Source organism: Raphanus sativus, chromosome 6, assembly GCF_000801105.2.
Source record: "Raphanus sativus cultivar WK10039 chromosome 6, ASM80110v3, whole genome shotgun sequence".
In the NCBI taxonomy this organism is placed as follows: Eukaryota; Viridiplantae; Streptophyta; class Magnoliopsida; order Brassicales; family Brassicaceae; genus Raphanus; species Raphanus sativus.
Genome location: NC_079516.1, coordinates 25,247,481 through 25,267,390, shown reverse-complemented (window position 1 = coordinate 25,267,390; position 19,910 = coordinate 25,247,481). Strand labels below are relative to the sequence as shown.

Here is a 19,910-nt window from a genome sequence, read left to right as displayed (position 1 = left end):
AAGCTAATATAAATAAAAGGTTGATATGCATGTATTTATTTAGTTATCATTAGGTCGATATGCATGTATTGATGTAGTTATCATTCAAATGTATGATATCGAAATTTACCGTAACTACGTATTATGCTCCTATTATTTATTTTGGTTTGTTCGTAACATTTGTGTATGGTTTTCCAAATCATATATGACACAACTATACCAATGCCAAATATGATATATGAAATTCATTCAATCGTTCATATAGAAAAACATGGAATCCTTCATATTATTTGAGAGAAAACAAATTCATTCAATCGTTCATATAGAAAAACATGGAATCCTTTATATTTTTTTAGAAAGTTTTTCGGTTCAAATTTTTATAATTTAAATATATATTACGTATTCAGAAAAGTATTTGAGCATTTCTTTTTTTTGTCATCTTATTTGAGAATTTCTAATTTATATAAAATTAAAGTTTAAAATAAAATTTTAGTATGTTTTTACATTTTTAAATAAACATACAAAAATAAGTGGTTGATATATGATTTAATTCATCAAAACAAATTTTATCAAATATAAATATAAAATAATATTATACATAACTGATATAAAGCATATATTTTATAATTTATTTTATATTATATATAAACAGATTCGCGCGGATGCGCGGGTTCGAATTCTAGTTGCTTTTGAAATTGGACATGTCTTATACCATTTTCTATACCACCCCATAATCCTCACACACGATCCTCTTGACCACCACCAATGGAGTAGTAGTTTCTAATGTTACCATTCGACCACCCCTTGCTTTCTCTACCACGAAACTCCACTCTTCACTGCAATCAGACATCTATTCCCCAGATTTAACATAGATTAGAACCATGATGTATGATGTATTGATGGAGTGAAGAGATGATTTTGTGGATGAAGAAGAGAGAAACGCAAACTATGAGAAAGAAAGATTGTGGGAAGAGGAGAAGAACGTGATTTTAGGAGAAAATATCTTTTGAAAGATTTAGGGTAGATTTAGTTTAGATTTAGTTTAGATTTAGGAAGCTTCTGTAACCGAAAATGGAAGTTTCCATATTTTCACGATTTGCCTAGAATACGCATAGTACCTACACAGAACACCATATAATAGGTGAAAACTGTATTCTACCTCCAGGCGTCATATAAGGTAAAAGACATAACAGGTTATGACACGTAATGTAGCGGAGCTCTGTGACATAGTTGTGGATATATCTCGTTTTCTAGCTGAATGTACACCAAAGACATCTTTCTTGATTATAACTTAACTGATTCTATCTTTGTCAGGGTATAGAAGAAAGGTTCTATTACGGTATATAGCCTGGATATATTAATGTTTTAAACTTAGAATCTGAATTATAAACTAAGTATACTACCAGAATGAGTATTCTAACTGTAGCTAGAAGATAAAATAAAATATGATTCGAATTTTTTTTAAAAAAATTTAAACTATATATTGTCATACTTATGTTTCCTACAGTTTTAATATTTTTTATAATTTTAAAATTCTACTTACTATTTTCTCATAAAACAAGGATAAAATATGTCCAAAATTGCAAAAAGTATGAATCTCCCTTTTAACTTTTGGTTTTTGGCTTTTTGCTGTAGTTTTAATTTCTAAGAGAAAAAAACTTGAATAATGATTTTTAAGTTTTTAATTTGATTATATTTTATTAATTATATTTATGTTGAAATTAAAATTAATAGGAAATATTACTTATAACTGAAAACAACAAATAGTAGAAAATACTACCACTTAAAATACATTTATTTATCTAATAAAATTATGTTAAAATAGAAAATAATGGAAACTAAATAGATGTACCACAATTCATATATATATAAAATACATAATTAGTTCAGTTTAAAAAGACAATACATAATTAATATTTTCAATAAAATTTTATTTATATTTTAAAAATATTCTATAATTGAAATATTATAAACAAAAATATAAATAGTTAGATTAAAAAGTACTGTTCAATTCCACACATATTAAACAGTAGAATAGTTAGTTTATTATTTAAATATTTTAAATATATTTTAAAAATTTTGGAAAGCTGTATATATTTATTTAAATATATTTTTAATTCTTAATTTAAAATTTTTTTTATCTTTTCTCATTTATTAAGTTTGATTAATAATTTTTAGCCAGATGTTTTTCAAAAGGTTTAACGATAGAATTTTTTTTTTTTTTTGACAACAAACGATAGAAGTTAACTACCTGTTTTTGAAGAAAATAAAAATTACTAAATTATTGCATCACGAATTTTAATGAATAGTACTAATAGTAATCAAATGATTCTTATTAAACGTTATTTGTTTATAGTATTTATTAAATTTATTTTTTCTTATATTAATGCATAAATATTATAAAAACAATTTAAATAAAAAAATTGAAAATTAAACCATCGTAAGTTTAGGAAAAACCATGAAAATTTGGCTTTTGGTTTTTATGCTTAAAGATAGTTATTTGGAAAAACTAGTTTCCCTATATTTTAGGGATTCTATTTTTTCAAAATCTTGATTGAGTGTAAATTGGTTCTTGAAAAAAAAAACAAAAACCGAAAACTATTTCAAAAAATACAAACAAATCAACCTCTAGGTCGCACCAGGGGGAGTTTGATACTATGTTCAGTTTCATGAGTTTGTAAATTAAAATCAACCGCCTATAATATAAATTATATAAGCTTATCTTCCCCCCCCCCCCCCCCAAACATGACAGTATAACACTATATATTTTTCTTTGTCAACCATGTAAAGACATCGACATCAATGATTTTTACTGAGTAGTTTGCTATTAAAAAGGTTACAATGAAGAAGAAGAAAAATAAGAGAAATTGAAAGAAATAGTTTTGAACACATTTGTCGTTCTAGCTTGTATTTTTATATAACTAATTTACAAGAAATTTTTTATATATTACAAGATATTTAGATGCTAAGTTTTTCTTAAAACGCAGTAAATGGAAAAAGATATTACAATATGAATCATTGGGTGAGAAGAGAAAATTAGAAGACTATCATTAACAGAAGAAGGTGGGTTGGGGCTTTGATCAAAAAAAAAGGTGTGTTGGGGCTTTCGGTTGATGTCAAGGAATAGGCATGGGCATTCGGATTACCGGTTCGGATCCAGGTCGGATGTTTCGGATTTCGGATATTTCGGAACTAGTGAAAATGGTATCGATCGGATAATTTAAAATTTCGGTTCGGATACGGTTCGGTACCTGTCGGATCCGGTTATATCCGAAGTAACCAAAAAATTAACGGATCCGATTAATATTTATAAATTTATTATATATATAGATATAAACTTTAAAATATATAAATACTATATGATGCATTGGTGTAGTGTCACATGATGTGGTAAGTGTAGGATGAGGTTCATGATTCGATTCGCTAGTGATGCATATTAAATTTTATATCTCGGATACCCGTACGGATCTCGGATTTTTTGGATATCCATACGGATCTCGGATTTCTCGGATACCCGTACGGATCTCAGATATACCCGGAACCAATCCAGTACCCGACCAATTTTAAAACCTCATCCGACCGGGTATTTTTCTAGAACCGAACCCGATCCGAGATCCCATTTTTCGGATAATTACCGGTTCGGATCTTCGGATCCGGATAATTTGACCAGGCCTATCAAGGAAGAATGAATTGATATTGTCTCCGAGTTATAACCACAACAAGTGTCCCATTTATAGTCAGCCAAGTGTCATTGTTCCACCATCATCTCACTGTCCGCCCATTGATCCAACACCACCCATCCTTTTGACTTTAGTTTTTATTAATTTGTTTATTCTTTTGATGTTTATTCAGTGTTTCCTTTTCTTACGAAGATTTGACTAAGAGTGATTCATTTTCTATCGCCCTTTCATTCAGATAGGCTACAATCTAGCTATTAACTAAACCATATTATATTAGTCAACATCATCATACAAATAAGAAAACTTTTAATAAAGAGGAATAGCGTATAAAAAACTGGTTTGAGTTTGCACCCAAAAAAACTGGTTTGAGTAGTAACTAGGATTGCTTTGTTTAATACTTCTAACATGTTCATGGAATATGTAAAGAGTATAATTATTTCTGTAAAATATAAATGTTATGAATGGTTGAACATTCGATGTATATTATAATTTATAAGTCTAAGAAGTTCTGGATGAAACTTCACGCTAGCTAGTATCTTCGCAATTTGATGGTATTCTATAATTTTATTCCTCACCAATAACTAATATGATAAACATACGGAATTTAATTTTAATTGTTTGTTGTAGATTTGACATATAGAATTCGCTTTACGTGTATAGATATATTGATTAGGCTACTATAAATCGAAGGTGAAATCTAAGACTATGATTTGATTATGATCAAATAAAAAGGTAAGAAAAAAAACAGAAACGATGAAGAAGTTGATTTTGATTAAGAAAATAATTGAGGACGGGGAAGAAGTATGTGAACGCAAAGCCTCTATTTCGAGGATAAATTCACAAAAGATTAGGTTCGAGCCTAATCATTGATATAATTCTCACATGGGGACATATAAATATCATTTATGCTTGCCATTTTAGGTATGTATTATGCGTATAGATTTTGGTGTCTAGTTAAATATTAATAACAGTTATTATTAGTTTTTTTTAACACTAATAACAGTTATTAGAATTTGTTAAATAAAAGTGCATACAAATTCCTCCATTTGATACAGATAAATATAAAAATCCATTGCTTTGTACATCAAACAAAATATAGTTTGGGTCTTTAAGTGATAGCACAAAACAAAATATAATTTGGACACGAGTTTGTGAAAGCATGCAAGGAGAAGTTTATATAGCAATAGAAAATTACTATACGGTATAAGTAATGTCACACACGTTTTGACTTTTATATGGTAAAGATTGGTTACCAGAGTTGTGAATATGATTGACATATGCATCTATATACAGTACTTTAATGACTATTAATCTCATGTATTTCTACTGTTTTTGGTTGATGATATTCTTCTGCTAGAAAATTTATGGAAGATATTGACGGAATGTGTGAAAGATTTCGCAGGAGATTAAAAACCAAAAGTTTGTGGTCCATAGTTTAAAGAAAAAAAAAATTGAGAGCTCAATCCAAATCATATATATATTTGGAGTTCAGACAAAAATTATGTAGTATAAAATGATGTATAATTTTGATTACTATGATACATTCAAAAAAAAAAAGAATCTACAAACAAATACTGTATATATAAGTTTTGTCACATATATTCAAAGTGGACAACATAATATAATAAAAAATGTTAGATATGAAGTTTAAAAAGATTTGTGCATGACTCAGAAATTTCTTCATATACGTTTAGAACAAAATTCATTTTACTGTAAATATATCATTGACCATTTTTGCAAAACGTAAAAATGGTAACTTCAAAGATTTTGAGTATGTCATAGATCTAGAAGACATTATTACAAACAAAACATGTTCATCTTTATATTTTTATTGAGAGAAATGGAATTATGTATGTGAGTATGTTTCAATGGTGGTCAGTTGTAGCAAAACAACATACAAAGTTTTCTGCAAAAATAAACGTGTGTACGTATGAGAAACCAAGACAGGTTTTGCGATATCTTTTTGTGTCGACCCCTTATATATTTATCATCGTAAGTACGTACTTTTGCTACAAGTTGTAGCGTACAACTTACGAAACTCTTATTTCGTCCGCAATATTGTACATATATATCTTATATCTATAAAGAAATATAACAGGCCACGGTCTCGTTCATATGATGTATACGGTATTAGAAGTAAGAGAAACAAAATGGACATTTGTCTTAAGCATGTAAAGGCAAATGGGAAACATTGTAGGGCAATGTTATAGTCCTACCCAATTTTGTTTTGTATACATTCTTTCACTAATTTAATTATATCTCTCTAGTCCTTGTTGGCTCTGTCCTCGATGTTTGTTAGTCCTTGCCTCCTACATCCCACATGATTTTGCTTTCACAAGAACAGGAAATCAAAATATAACTAATTTGAATACAAACAGGAAATCTATATTCATGTGATAACTTAAATTGCTTCGGTCTAATATAAGATATCAAGATATATATATACATATATATATATATATATATATATACAAAATATTCGCCATGTTACTGAAACTTGAACTTGGATCCGTGTATATGCTTTGCAATGTCACATGACTAATTGGAGTTACCATCACTATTTATCTATAAATGCTCTACTAAAAAACACGTGTTTACGTGTATTTTGTTGTAAACCAGATGATTTAAGGATTGCTCATAACCAAATGGTCGAGGTTACACTTAACCGAGATTGTACTAAACCGAGATTTATTAAACCAACCATGTGTTAATGGATTGGGCCTTGTTTCTCCTTTTATTGTTAAGTGGCCGACTTTTTAACTTAAGTTAAGAAAATCCCACATTGCTCCCATTTGTGTAATAGGCAGCCAACTCCAACCTAAATAAGGAGAGCCTTTGTTTGCTTATGAATAAGACATCTTATTCCTTCACAAACAAAAGCATCTGATCTCTCTCTCTCTCTCTCTGGTTCGATTAGTTCTTAAGCAAGAACACTAAGATTAGAACACGTTATCAGCACGATTATGCTCCAAGATCAACCAAACTAGGAGATATCATAAACCCTAGCCGCCAACCACTTCTCTCTCTAAGATCTTTTACATTCAATTGTTCCTTAGATCTTAAACTAATCATACTTTGAATTCTTTCTTTGTTGATTGATTAGGGTTTCTAAGAAAGGAACCAAGGAGAAAAATCGGCAAAGTAAAAGGTTAGATCTCAAAACCCTAATTTTACTTGCGGCTCAAGTTTTTATTTCGGTTTCAATTTTAGGTTTGAATCCGATTTTTTTAAAGGTTTCTGATTTGATTAAGTTAATCTAGTTCTTGTTTAAAACTTCTAAATCGATTTTACTAAAACTTATAAACTCTATTAGATCATATTTGATCAGATCCGAAATTTTAACCTAAACCCTAAAATTTCGGATCTAAAACCCTAAAAGCCTCCATAACTTTAGTTTTGTATAAGACAACAAGCGATACCCCTTTTAAGGATGATACACTATATGTTTAAACAAAACATAAGTCTATGTTTAACTAAAACTTAAAATCTGTTTTGAATTTTTAAAATCTAATCCTTAAAAGTTAAAATCAGATTAAAAGAAACTTTAAATCCTAAGAAAATTTTAAGCATGTCATAACATGACTTTCATTTTGTATAAGACAACAAGTGATACCCCTTATTAAAGGATGATACGCTATATGTCTAAAACAAAATTAGTCTAATGTTTCCACATTCTTTTATCAATGATCCACACCATTGTGTGGTTAGATCTTGAATTTTTAGTCAATGATCCATACTACTTAGTATGGCTAGACAATAAGGTCAATGATACGTACATAGCAGTACGAGTAGACCATGGTCAATGATGTGTACCTTCCGGTACGACTAGACCACAGACCGTATTGGTCGATGATGTGTACCTTCCGGTACAACTAGCCCACAGGCCGCATGAGTCAATGAGTGTACCCAAGGTACGACCAAGACCATGCTCTTATCCATCTTATTTTCAAACAAGTTGATGGATGAATTATAAGAAAATAAAATTTTCTAAAAGACCTAAACAATCTGATCTTTGTTTCAGATGGCCAAAATCGTAAATTTGGATTTTGCACCTCTAACTGTGAGGGGTGACAATTACCTACAATGGGCACTAGATGTCGAGATTTCTCTTGGAGCCAAAGGCCTAGAGCATTGTATCGTTCCTCAGAACAAAGCTACTAAGAAAGAGAACTCTAAAACCCTCATGCTCATCCGTCATCACATTGAGGAGAGCTTAAAAGCTCAGTACCTCACAGTGAGTGATCCATACGAGTTATGGAAAGAGCTTCAGATGAGATATGATCACCAGAAGACCTTGATTCTTCCGGGTGCCACCTATGAGTGGATTCATATCAGGATTCAAGACTTTAAGTCTGTGAATGAGTACAACTCAGCCATGTTTAAAATAGTCTCAAAACTGAGGCTATGCGGCGAGACTGTAACTGATAAGCAGTTGTTGGAAAAGACTTTCCAGACAATGTCCTCAAGCAATATGTTGCTTCAGCAACAATACAGACAGAAAGGTTTTAAGACCTATAGTGAGCTCATCTCATGTCTATTACTTGCAGAACAGAACAACGAGCTGCTCTTGAAGAACAGTGAGCTTAGACCACCTGGATCTAAGCATGTCCCTGAGGCAAATCATACCTCAAATGAGCCTAATGATGGTGCTGAAGCCAACCATGTCCGGTATGACCATAAGGGCCGCGGATCCTCATATGGAAGAGGACGTGGCCGTAAAGGTCATGGGCGAGGACGTGGACAAGGTGGCAACAGCAAAGGGCGTAACACCCCTTATGACCGTCCAACCCAGTCCAATAATGGACAAGGTAAAGGCAGAGGCAATGGGACTTCTTCAAAGCCACAGAATCCTGCAAGCTCACCTTGCCATAGATGCGGAATGATGAATCATTGGGCAAAGAATTGCCGCACAGCCAAGCATCTGGTCGACCTCTATCAGGAGAGTCTTAAGGGCAAGAATCCGGAAGCACACATGGTGTACAAGGATGAAGAGGACGATTTTGATCATGACAATGATGACCTCATGGAATTTGAGACTTCAGACATACTGAGTATGCTGAATGATGACCCAGTTGGTTAATGCGATACATCAAACGATTTGTGTTTGGATGTTTTTGGTGTTTTAGGCTTTTGAGAATTTTTTTTTGTGCTTTTGCATTCTATGTTTTATTTTTTTTAAGAATACACTATGTTTTACTTTCACTTACAATAATAATATGAATGATTCAGATTATATTGTCTAGAATGAAAGCAAGTATGGATACACTTGTGGTTGATAGTGGAACAAGCCACACGATTCTTAAAGATAAGAAATTCTTTGTTAATCTAACATTGAAAGATGCCAATGTGAGCACAATAGCTGGTGTATCATCACTAATCAAAGGCCACGGCCAAGCTTATGTCTTGTTACCAAATAGGACACATCTAGAAATAGATGAAGCATTGTATTCTCCAAACTCTAAAAGAAGCATGTTGAGCTTTAAAGACATTCGCAAGAATGGTCTTCATATTCAAACGAGTGGAGAAGGAGCCAAAGAGTTCTTAAACATCTTTGAGCTCGACCAAGACCATAAGAAGGTTTTGGAAATGATACCAGCTTTATCCACTGGTCTTTACCATGCTCAGATCAGTGCGGTCGAAGCCAATGCTATAACAATAAGCAAAGAGTTCAAGGATAACTTCGCTTTGTGGCACGACCGGCTAGGGCATCCAGGAACATCTATGATGCGTAGACTTATCCTAAATTCTAATGGTCATAACCTTAAAGGTAGACGAGTTGTTCCTAAGATCCATACATGTGTACCTTGTGCACAAGGAAAACTCCAAGTCTAACCATCACCAGTCAAATTGACAAAGGAAACCATAGGTTTTCTGGAAAGAATACAAGGTGACATCTGTGGACCAATACACCCACCAAGTGGGACGTTTAGGTACTTCAAGGTACTCATTGATGCGTCCACAAGATGGTCCCATGTGTGTCTATTATCCACACGGAATCTAGCCTTAGCTACACTTCTTGCTCAAATCATCAGATTGAAAGCACATTTTCCAGACTTTCCTTTGAAGACTATACGTCTTGATAATGCTGGTGAATTCACTTCCCAAGCCTTTTATGAATACTGTATGTCCATGGGGGTGACAGTTGAACACTCCGTGGCACATGTCCATACACAGAACGGCCTAGCCGAGTCCTTTATCAAAAGGATTCAGATGATTGCTAGACCTTTACTCATGAAAAGTAATCTTCCAGTCACAGCTTAGGGACATGCAGTATTACATGCTGCGGAATTAATACGCATCAGACCATCTAGTGAGCATACATATTCACCATCCCAGCTCCTCATGGGTCGAGAGCCAGACATCTCCCATCTTAAGTCTTTTGGATGTGCTGTTTATTATCCAATAGCTCCACCACAAAGAACAAAGATGGGAGCTCAGAGAAGGATGGGAATATATGTTGGATATGATTCTCCCTCAATTATAAAATACCTCGAGCCAACCACGGGTGATTTATTTAAGGTCAGGTATGCAGATTGCCATTTTGTGGAATCTGAATATCCAACATTGGGAGGAAATAATAGCAAGCTGGTAAAAGAAATTACATGGAATCATACATCCCAAGCATGGCAAGATCCTCGAACTCAAGTCTGTGATCTTGAAGTTCAGAAGATTATACATCTTCAAGAGCTAGCTAATAAATTGCCAGATTCCTTTGTTGACCCAAATAGAATGACCAAGTCATATATACCAGCTGCTAATGCACCAATAAGAATTGATGTCCACAAGGGACAAAATCAAGTTGCTACATAGTCTAAGACACGTCTGAAACGTGGTAGACCAATTGGTTCCAAAGATAAGAACCCCTGCATAAGTAAGAAAGTTACTAAACAGACCGTGGGCGAGGGGGCGAAGGAGCTGGTCGATGTGGTCGATCCGTCCGTCCAAAAGGACCGAGACATGGACGAGCCAACGTCCGGACATGGGCCGGCCGTACCAGCATCCTCAGACATGAACATTGGCACGGTTGCTAAGGGGCCTAATGAGATTTGGGACGCCAAAACTCAGGGTCCTGAACCACCTGACAATGAAGAGATCTCTATAAACTATGTCATGTCTGGAAAACAATGAAACAGAAAATATGTCGACATGGATGATATTTTTGCATATCATGTAGCACTTGAGATCATTGAAAATGATGAGGATCTAGAACCCACGTCTATTTATGAATGCATGCAAAGAAAAGATTGGCTTAAGTGGAAAGAAGCCATAAACGTGGAGTTAAACTCTTTCAAGAAGAGAGGTGTTTTTGGATCAATACTCCTAACACCACACAATCTAAAACCAGTGGGTTACAAATGAGTCTTTGTGAGAAAGAGAAATGAGAATGGTAAAGTCGTGAGGTATAAGGCCCGACTTGTTGCACAAGGATTCTCACAGAGACCAGGAATCGATTATGAGGAGACTTATTCTCCCGTGGTGGATGCAACAACATTCAGATTCCTTATAAGTCTGGCCATAAGAGAAAATCTTGATTTACGGTTAATGGATGTAGTAACCGCATACCTTTATGGACCACTGGACAATGACATATACATGAAAGTACCAGAAGGTATTGAAATACCTAAGGATGCTAAAGGTTCTCGAGAACAGCATTGCATCAAGCTTAACAAAGCATTGTACGGATTGAAACAATCTGGTCGTATGTGGTACAACAGATTGAGTGAGTACTTACTGAAAGAATGCTACAAGAATGATCAAGTAAGCCCATGTATATTCATTAAGAAATGCGGCCAAGGCTATGTGATCATAGCCGTGTATGTTGATGATCTAAACATACTTGGAACGGCCAAAGAGATTTCCCAAACAGTTGAATATCTCAAGAAAGAATTTGAGATGAAAGATTTGGGAAAAACCAAGTTTTGCTTGGGACTACAGATTGAACATCTTAAGGATGGAATCCTTCTGCATCAAAAGACCTATACTGAAAAGGTTCTTAAAAGGTTTAACATGGATAAGTGTCATCCACTTAGTAGTCCTATGGTTGTAAGATCCCTTGGTCTAGACACTGACCCGTTTAGACCTAAGGCCGAGGATGAAGAGGTCCTTGGTCCAGAGTATCCTTACCTCAGTGCCATTGGCGCCTTGATGTACTTGACTACACATACTAGGCCGGACATCTGTTTTACTGTGAGCCTATTGTCCAGATTTAGTTCATGTCCGACCATGAGGCATTGGAATGGGATCAAACACATTCTAAGATACCTACAAGGAACTAAGGATGTAGGTTTATTTTATGCTAACCAAAACAAAGAAGATTTGGTTGGTTTTGCTGACGCAGGTTACCAGTCCGATCCACACAGTGCTAAGTCCCAGACCGGCTATGTTTTCACATATGGAGGTACGGCCATTTCATGGAGATCAGTCAAGCAGATCATATCAGCCACATCATCCAATCACTCGGAGATATTGGCAATCCATGAAGCAAGCAGAGAATGTGTCTGGCTGAGACTCATGACACACCATATTCAGACAGCATGTGGAATCACGGATGGTAAAGACGAGCCGACCGTTCTTTATGAAGACAATGCGGCATGCATAGCTCAGCTCAAAGATGGATACATCAAGGGTGACAAGATTAAGCATGTTCTCCCCAAGTTCTTCTTCACCCACGACCTTCAAAAAGAAGGAGAGGTCAAGGTACTCCAAGTCAGATCAAGCGAGAACTCAGCCGACCTCTTCACTAAGGCATTACCAACATGCAAGCTCAGGAAGCTTATGCAGCAGATTGGTATGCGATCACTGAGAGACCTTCAGTGATATTCACTTCAGGGGGAGTAATGTGGATGTACTCTTTTTCCTATCCATGGGTTCCCTTTTTTACCACATTGGGTTTTGGGTTTACTATGGAAAGGTTTTAACGAGGCAGTATTTCAAACGCATTATAAGCTCTAGACGGTTATGGCATTCAGGGGGAGTGTTGTAAACCAGATGGTTTAAAGATTGCTCATAACCAGATGGTCGAGGTTACATTTAACCGAGATTGTACTAAACCGAGATTTATTAAACCAACCATGTGTTAATGGATTGGGCCTTGTTTCTCCTTTTATTGTTAAGTGGCCGACTTCTTAACTTAAGTTAAGAAAGTCCCACATTGCTCCCATTTGTATAATAGGCAGCCAACTCCAACCTATATAAGAAGAACCTTTGTTTGCTTATGAATAAGACATCTCATTCTTTCACAAACAAAAGCATCCAATCTCTCTCTCTGGTTCGATTAGTTCTTAAGCAAGAACACTAGGATTAGAACATGTTTATTGATTTTTTGTTGGTACAAGTGTTTTTTCATTGATTTTTATCCCAGTTTAAATCACCGCACGTGTAATATATACATAACTGTATAAATATGCTTCTTTTACGTCAAATCTATATAGTAACCTAGTCACTAATTTTTTCAAGTTCATAATTAAGTAACAAAGTAGAAAGGTGTAGTCTTTGCATTTATCTTAATGCATATCTATATATGTAAATGTTTGAGTATACATTTAATAATTAATACCTATAATATAGTCACTATTTGGCCAACGTCAGCAGTAATCAAACACAGTTTATTATTATCTATATAGCATACTCACCAAATTATAAAAGCTAGTAATCAGTAATGTACTGTATCTATATATTTATTTAATTTATTTTCTTTAGTAATTTATGCCATCCAAACTGTCCATACTCCATATAAATACGTTTACAGGGACGTCTAACATCCATAACATTTCTTCAAACAAACCCCAAGTTATAAAAAAAAAAGAAGAATAGATTTTAAATAAAATAATGGCCATAAAGAGGTCAACTCAAGCAGCATCGATCAAGCAAATCCTAAAGAGGTGCTCAAGTCTAGGGAAGAAGAAGAACGTCCACAGTTGCTACTATAATCAAGAAGATGGTTTTCCACAAGACGTGCCAAAAGGTCATTTTCCGGTTTACGTTGGACCAGACCGAAGTCGGTACGTCGTTCCCATCTCGTGGCTCGAACACTCTGAGTTTCAAACGTTGCTCCGACTAGCCGAGGAAGAGTTTGGTTTTGAGCATAATATGGGTCTAATAATACCCTGTGATGAAGTGTTCTTCAAGTCTCTCATCTCCATGCTAAGATAAAATTCGATCGAATTCCAAGAAATCTGATTAATAGCTACGGGATGTGTTTTTTTTGGAATGATCATAAGAAGAATCAATCCGATTGTTTTCTTTTTCTTTGTAAGACTTTGTAATGGTTGGTATTGGGTATGTGGGAGACTTTTTTTCCCCTCAACTCAACGTGAAAGGTTGACTGGTGATCATCATATGTGTAACTAGTTAACTTCTATAAACCAGTTAACTTCTATAAACCAGTTTTTGTCTATCAAGAAATTTGTATGATCTTTAATCCACAAAATATATTGTTCCATATATATTATCATGTCATACAAAATTAAACATCCAAAACTTGTTTACTCAAGTAAATGTTCTTCATATCTAATTTTTTTTTTCAAATAATATAGCAGATCAAGTGGATACAAGCTATATATGACATGTTTAGGTATGACCAGCAACAACGATTAGACATCGATTGATCAAATATTGTTTTCTGTTCAATTAAATATGAGTTTTAATTTCATGTGTTTACCAACCGATAATATTTTATTATTTCGTAATTCAATATTTTTTAAAAAGAGAAATAAAATAATAAAATTTGTCAAAATATATTATGTTTTTAAATAGAAAGGTAAAATAAAATAGTGGTAGTTACAAATTTTTTTTTAATACTTTAACACCGTCAGAAAAACACTAAACCTTAACCTCTTGGTAAAATCCTAAACTCTTTAAAAAATCACAAACTCTAAATTATAATCACTAAACATTAAATCTTAAAAACACTAAACCTTAATCCTAAATCATAAACCTGTAATTTTAAATATTTTTAGCGCCGTCAGCAAAACACTAAACATAAATCCTATAAACACTAAATTTAAATACTTTACTCTAAATTCTTGGATAAACCATAAACCATAAAACCTAGGGTTATGATTTATTCAAGAGTTTATGATTTAAGATTAAGGGTTTAGCATTTTTAAGATTTAGTATTTAGTGTTTTTAAGATTTAGTGATAAGTATTTATAATTTAGGGTTTAGAACTTATCCAAGATCGAAAAATATAGAATCGGTCCCTCCCGTTAGATCGAAAAATGTATTACAAGCTCCCATGGAGAGCTTTTTATCAATTCATTCCACCAGCACATTTTCTGCTCTTCAAAAACCCACTCCTAGGCAAGGCCCTGGTTGTGTGCCAATAAGGGACTTGGGCTGAGTGCTCAACTAGTTCGGATACTCTAGTGGCAAAGTCAGCAGCTAAGGATCACCAAGATGCGAGACCATCCCTTTCTTTTATAACTCTCTAGTAGCTCAGTTATGAATAAACATCATCTTAAGTCTTATCAATTCTTGCAGGAGCGGATAGATTAGATATTGATGAAAGTAGTAAAAGAGGCGCGCCAACAAAAAGGATTGCTTTTGATTATTTTTCCCGCATAATCCTATCTGAGGAAAATAGAAAGAGAATCCGTCTATATTGTCCTTCCAGCCTCATTCTCTTCATCTTCCTTTATCTTATAATACACTGGCTAGCGCCTTTATTCGATTAGACTGAGATTAAGACTCCTCGTTACCAGGCTAGCTCTTCTCCTCCACTTCTCCTCTTTTGCCCTACTCGAATGGGGGGGGGGGGGGAGCTACTCCCATAAGAGAGCTAATGATCGGGCAAGTAGATACAGTAGAGCTTGTGCTTCTTTGATTTGATAGTTGGAACTCTTGGCTCCTGAGTCCATATTAGGTGAGGTCTAGCTCAAGAAAGATTAGTATTTGTACTTTTCTTTCTCTTTTCCCTGAGACAGCTAATCAAAACAAATATATATGGCCCCTTCTTAAAGAGACTGCCCTTAGGACTCCATTAAATAAAGTCATTTAACAGCGGATAGACACAAGTTATGAAAACCTTCACACGAGGGAGGCTTTCGTTAAGATAATTCGCCCATACAATAGAACAAGGAGAGAAATCAATGCTATAGCTACTTTAGGACAATTCCCACCTTAAGGGCCCCCATTGTGACAACAACTACTATGCATCCCACATCAGATAATGCTATCGACGAAACAACCATTTATCCAATCCAGCATATTACCATGACCTGGCACATAACCAATCTTCACTTTTCAACATCCGTAACGAAGCGTTCTAACAGCAGTTACACAGCCCATCTCCTTGCAGTCGAGTGACTTCGTCCATGAATGTCTTAGATAGCTGTAAGTGAATTAGGGCTATTAAGTAGTAACTAGAAATGCAGCTAGCTCAGCTAGTATACTTACTTGCTCGTTATAAGGGGGGGAGGCTAAAGAAGGTTAGTGAAACTAGGAACGGAGTTGGCTTCAAAGATTAAGAGGAAAGGACAGAACAAAGAGAAGGGTAGTGGGAAAGACAGCAGGATAACTGCTTACTAACGAACCTAACCTACAATCCATCCTCCCAAACTAAGAAAAGAGAAAGGATAACAGTTACCAAGTAGGATTACATTAGATATTCTCACATAAAAATAGATATATAAGAATATTCTCATTCCAGTTAGAAAGCAATCGATAAACCACCGCCCAAAGTTGCTTAGCCAAGCGTGGTCATATATGGCATCGCAAAGCCGGTAACCACACCGCACTCTCTATTTCAGACATTGGTATGATCTCTTTCTCATCTCGTTCTGGGAATGTTCTTAGTTGAGATGAAGCTATGTTGGTTCTTAAAGTCCTTATCATATTCCTTATCAGGAATGGACGTAAGAGCTTGCATCAGCTCATCAAGGTCGCTATATTCTCTTCTTTTGACCACTTGTTACAAAGGTTGTTTTTTTCCAACAGTGAGTTTGGCCAGAATAAAGAAAGTAGTTCCAAGTTAATCTGAAACTAGAGTTGGCCTAGTGGATGAGGGTGTGGAAGATGGTCGGATCTCACTTATCTATTCTATCAACTGAGTTTTTAGACTGGCGAATGGACGATAGCCTAGCAGAGGTCGTGTAAGTGATCGACTTTTTCTTTCTCTGTCTGACATCTATCTCTTCATTCAAATTTATCTCATTCCATCATATGTATACTATGTAGGTAAATACAACAAAGTTGACGTAGGCTAGTACGTAATCTTATATATATAAATACTATGTAGGTAATTACAACAATTCTGTGTGTTTTGAATTTGGTTTAAACGGGTACTGAACGATTCAAGGTAAAAACCATCGGATATCCATGGTTTTTAATTACTTTTTTATATTAATATCCATTGACTAAAATCATAAATAACGAAACCGAGATGAACCAGTCCATTTCGGGTTGGATATCGAGTATTTGGTGTTAATTAAAAGTCACAGGTCTAATTACTGCAATAAAAAAGACAATTTTGGTCGCTCTGATCGCTGTGACTAATCGCTCATAGGTCTCCAGAAAATGAACAACGAGTCATTGTTGTTGGGCGCTGGTGTTAGCAACTTGCAAGTTGCAACTGAACATGGGCATAAAGTATGCAATTTCTTCTCTTTCTCACTTTGGCTCTCATTCTTTTAATTACTTCTGTAAAAATGTTCATGTCTAATTCAGCAAGACAGCAAACCGGCAAACGCACATAGTTATTGTCGTCTTATAGGCTTTATTAGAGAGTATGCCCATACTATCAATTGATTTTGAGTTTATAAATTGTCCCTTTTGACATTGACGTGTATAAATATATTACATATTTCTAGTTGACAAATATATGTATACAAATATATAGTGTAAGGTGTAAAGTCCAAATCTTTGTGTGAATCACACCTCTCACATTATAAGCGAGAGAACATATATATATATATATATATATATATATATATATATATGTATTATACATGCTGTCCAAATATTGTTGTTATTTTGGTGTTTATTCATCAATTATGATAAGTTATTGACATAGATTCGTAGCGATAGCATTTCCGTGTATTGTGTACATCAACGAAATTTTCATGATAATATTTATCCTATTTATTTTATAAGTATATCTTTTTATATATCAATCTATGTATTTATCAAATATCTAAGATACTTAGCTGAACCAGAAATAAAACAAAATTTGCCCCTTCACAGGAACTATATAACATAACCCAAAATACACATACAGTATATACAATGTCATAGGCAATTATCCAATGTGATAGCCAATTATCCAATGTTTTGTTCATCTTGTTTTGATTTTCTGTAAACTTTTTATCAATATATATAAACGAAATTGAATTTATATCTTTGTTTTGTTCAGGTGATATGTGGTCTTCAATTCAACTTGATAATATTTTATCTAAGCTTGCATGCATTTTAAAAGGCAGTATAGACGTATGAATTATAATGTGTTTCCTAATAGCGTAAAACTAGGCATAGACAACAAAAAAACGAAAACCCAAATCCGAATCAAACATATAAGCTGAAAATTTTGAGTTTACATCCAATTTCAACTGTAAAAATTACTCAAAAATAGATTCTATAGAGTGATATTGAATTCAAAATATATTTTTAATAGAACCGAACCGAACATATAAACGAAAAGCCCAAAAGTCAAAATAACTTGAAACTCCTCTACTAGAAAAATTTAATCTAAAAATTTGGATGGAAATAGTATTTCAAAATAAATAGTCGAAACGTAAATAACTATTTCAAATACTCAATTTCATATTTATTTTAATATCATATGTAAAAATACCCGAGTCCAAAGTATTATTAATCAAATCCAGTACGAAAATATATAAATTTTGAACAAAATCTAGAAGATTAAACCTAAAAACCCAAAAAAAAATTCGGATCCTAATCGAAATGGGTATCTAATTCATCCAGGCCTAGTGCATCTACCTCTGATCTGATAGAGACAACAATCAAGTAACCATCGATTTATAAACCTTTCATGATTTAGGCTTTTTATGGGTTTACACAAAACCTATGGGCTTTCATTCCAATAGGCCAAGCCCATTAGGGTTGAAACGACTTCAGGTTGCATAATAAAAGGGTGATTTTTTTCTCACTCTCGACTTCTGTCTCAAACCCTAATTGTAACCTTCGCCGTTCGAGCATCCATCCATGGGTCGTGTCATCAGAGCTCAACGTAAGGGAGCAGGTTCCGTCTTCAAATCCCACACCCACCACCGCAAGGGTCCAGCCAAGTTCCGCAGCCTCGACTACGGCGAGAGAAATGGATACCTCAAGGGCGTCGTGACGGAGATCATCCACGATCCTGGCCGTGGTGCGCCGCTAGCTCGCGTCGCGTTCCGTCATCCTTTCCGTTACAAGAAGCAGAAGGAGCTCTTCGTTGCCGCCGAGGGTATGTACACGGGGCAGTTCTTGTACTGCGGTAAGAAAGCCACTCTCGTTGTCGGAAATGTTCTCCCGCTTAGAGCTATTCCTGAAGGAGCTGTTGTCTGTAACGTCGAGCATCATGTCGGTGATCGTGGTGTGCTCGCTAGAGCTTCTGGTGATTACGCTATCGTTATTTCACACAACCCTGACAACGACACTACTAGGTTTGTTTCCGGATTCAGACATAACTGTTTTGATGTATGAAAATGGCATAATCGTTGAGATCTGTTGATGGGTTAGTGTAGATGTGTAGTTTTGGTTCCAAAGGTTCTGCCTTTGTATCGATCTTGATCAGGAGTTCTTGTAATGTGATACAGGGTCAAGTTGCCATCTGGTTCGAAGAAGATTGTTCCTAGTGGGTGCAGGGCCATGATTGGTCAAGTTGCAGGTGGTGGAAGGACCGAGAAGCCGATGCTCAAGGCAGGAAACGCGTACCACAAATACCGTGTGAAGAGGAACTCATGGCCTAAGGTTCGTGGTGTGGCTATGAATCCAGTGGAGCATCCCCATGGAGGAGGTAACCATCAGCACATTGGTCACGCTAGTACTGTTAGACGTGATGCACCTCCGGGACAGAAGGTTGGTCTTATTGCTGCTAGGAGAACTGGTCGTCTCAGAGGTCAAGCTGCTGCTTCTGCTGCCAAGGCCGACTAGGTTTCATAAGATATTTCTGTTTGCGTTTTGCTGTCTTTCCTTTCGGACCTTGTTGTGTTCTGAAATCTCAAAAATATTTTGTTATAATCTTGTCCTTCTCTGTCGAAGTTATTATTATGTCTTTACAATTTTCATTTCGCAAGTGTTGATTATATTTGTGCA

General features: G+C 34.9%; 3 protein-coding genes across 3 annotated transcripts; all 3 read left to right on the top strand.

The window, feature by feature from the left end:
- The first annotated feature begins 7,555 nt into the window (after nt 1-7,555).
- LOC108808189 (uncharacterized) lies at nt 7,556-8,739 on the top strand. The gene is made up of 2 exons (XM_018580372.1): nt 7,556-7,570; nt 7,681-8,739. Exons 1-2 carry the CDS (start codon nt 7,556-7,558, stop codon nt 8,737-8,739), a joined length of 1,074 nt encoding a protein of 357 aa, XP_018435874.1.
- A 4,672-nt stretch (nt 8,740-13,411) lies between these two features.
- LOC108809992 (protein SMALL AUXIN UP-REGULATED RNA 10) lies at nt 13,412-14,104 on the top strand. The gene has a single exon (XM_018582121.2). The coding sequence runs from the start codon at nt 13,488-13,490 to the stop codon at nt 13,809-13,811; it is 324 nt and encodes a 107-aa protein (XP_018437623.1). The 5' UTR covers nt 13,412-13,487; the 3' UTR covers nt 13,812-14,104.
- A 4,659-nt stretch (nt 14,105-18,763) lies between these two features.
- Nucleotides 18,764-19,910, top strand: LOC108805715 (60S ribosomal protein L8-1). The gene is made up of 2 exons (XM_018577648.2): nt 18,764-19,258; nt 19,412-19,910. Exons 1-2 carry the CDS (start codon nt 18,819-18,821, stop codon nt 19,746-19,748), a joined length of 777 nt encoding a protein of 258 aa, XP_018433150.1. The 5' UTR covers nt 18,764-18,818; the 3' UTR covers nt 19,749-19,910.

Bases quoted from the DNA above. Each gene is read 5' to 3' on its own strand.
- LOC108805715 (XM_018577648.2), top strand. From the start codon at position 18,819: ATGGGTCGTGTCATCAGAGCTCAACGTAAGGGAGCAGGTTCCGTCTTC. The intron at 19,259-19,411 runs GTTTGTTTCCGG...AATGTGATACAG, and splicing joins CCTGACAACGACACTACTAG to GGTCAAGTTGCCATCTGGTT.
- LOC108809992 (XM_018582121.2), top strand. From the start codon at position 13,488: ATGGCCATAAAGAGGTCAACTCAAGCAGCATCGATCAAGCAAATCCTA.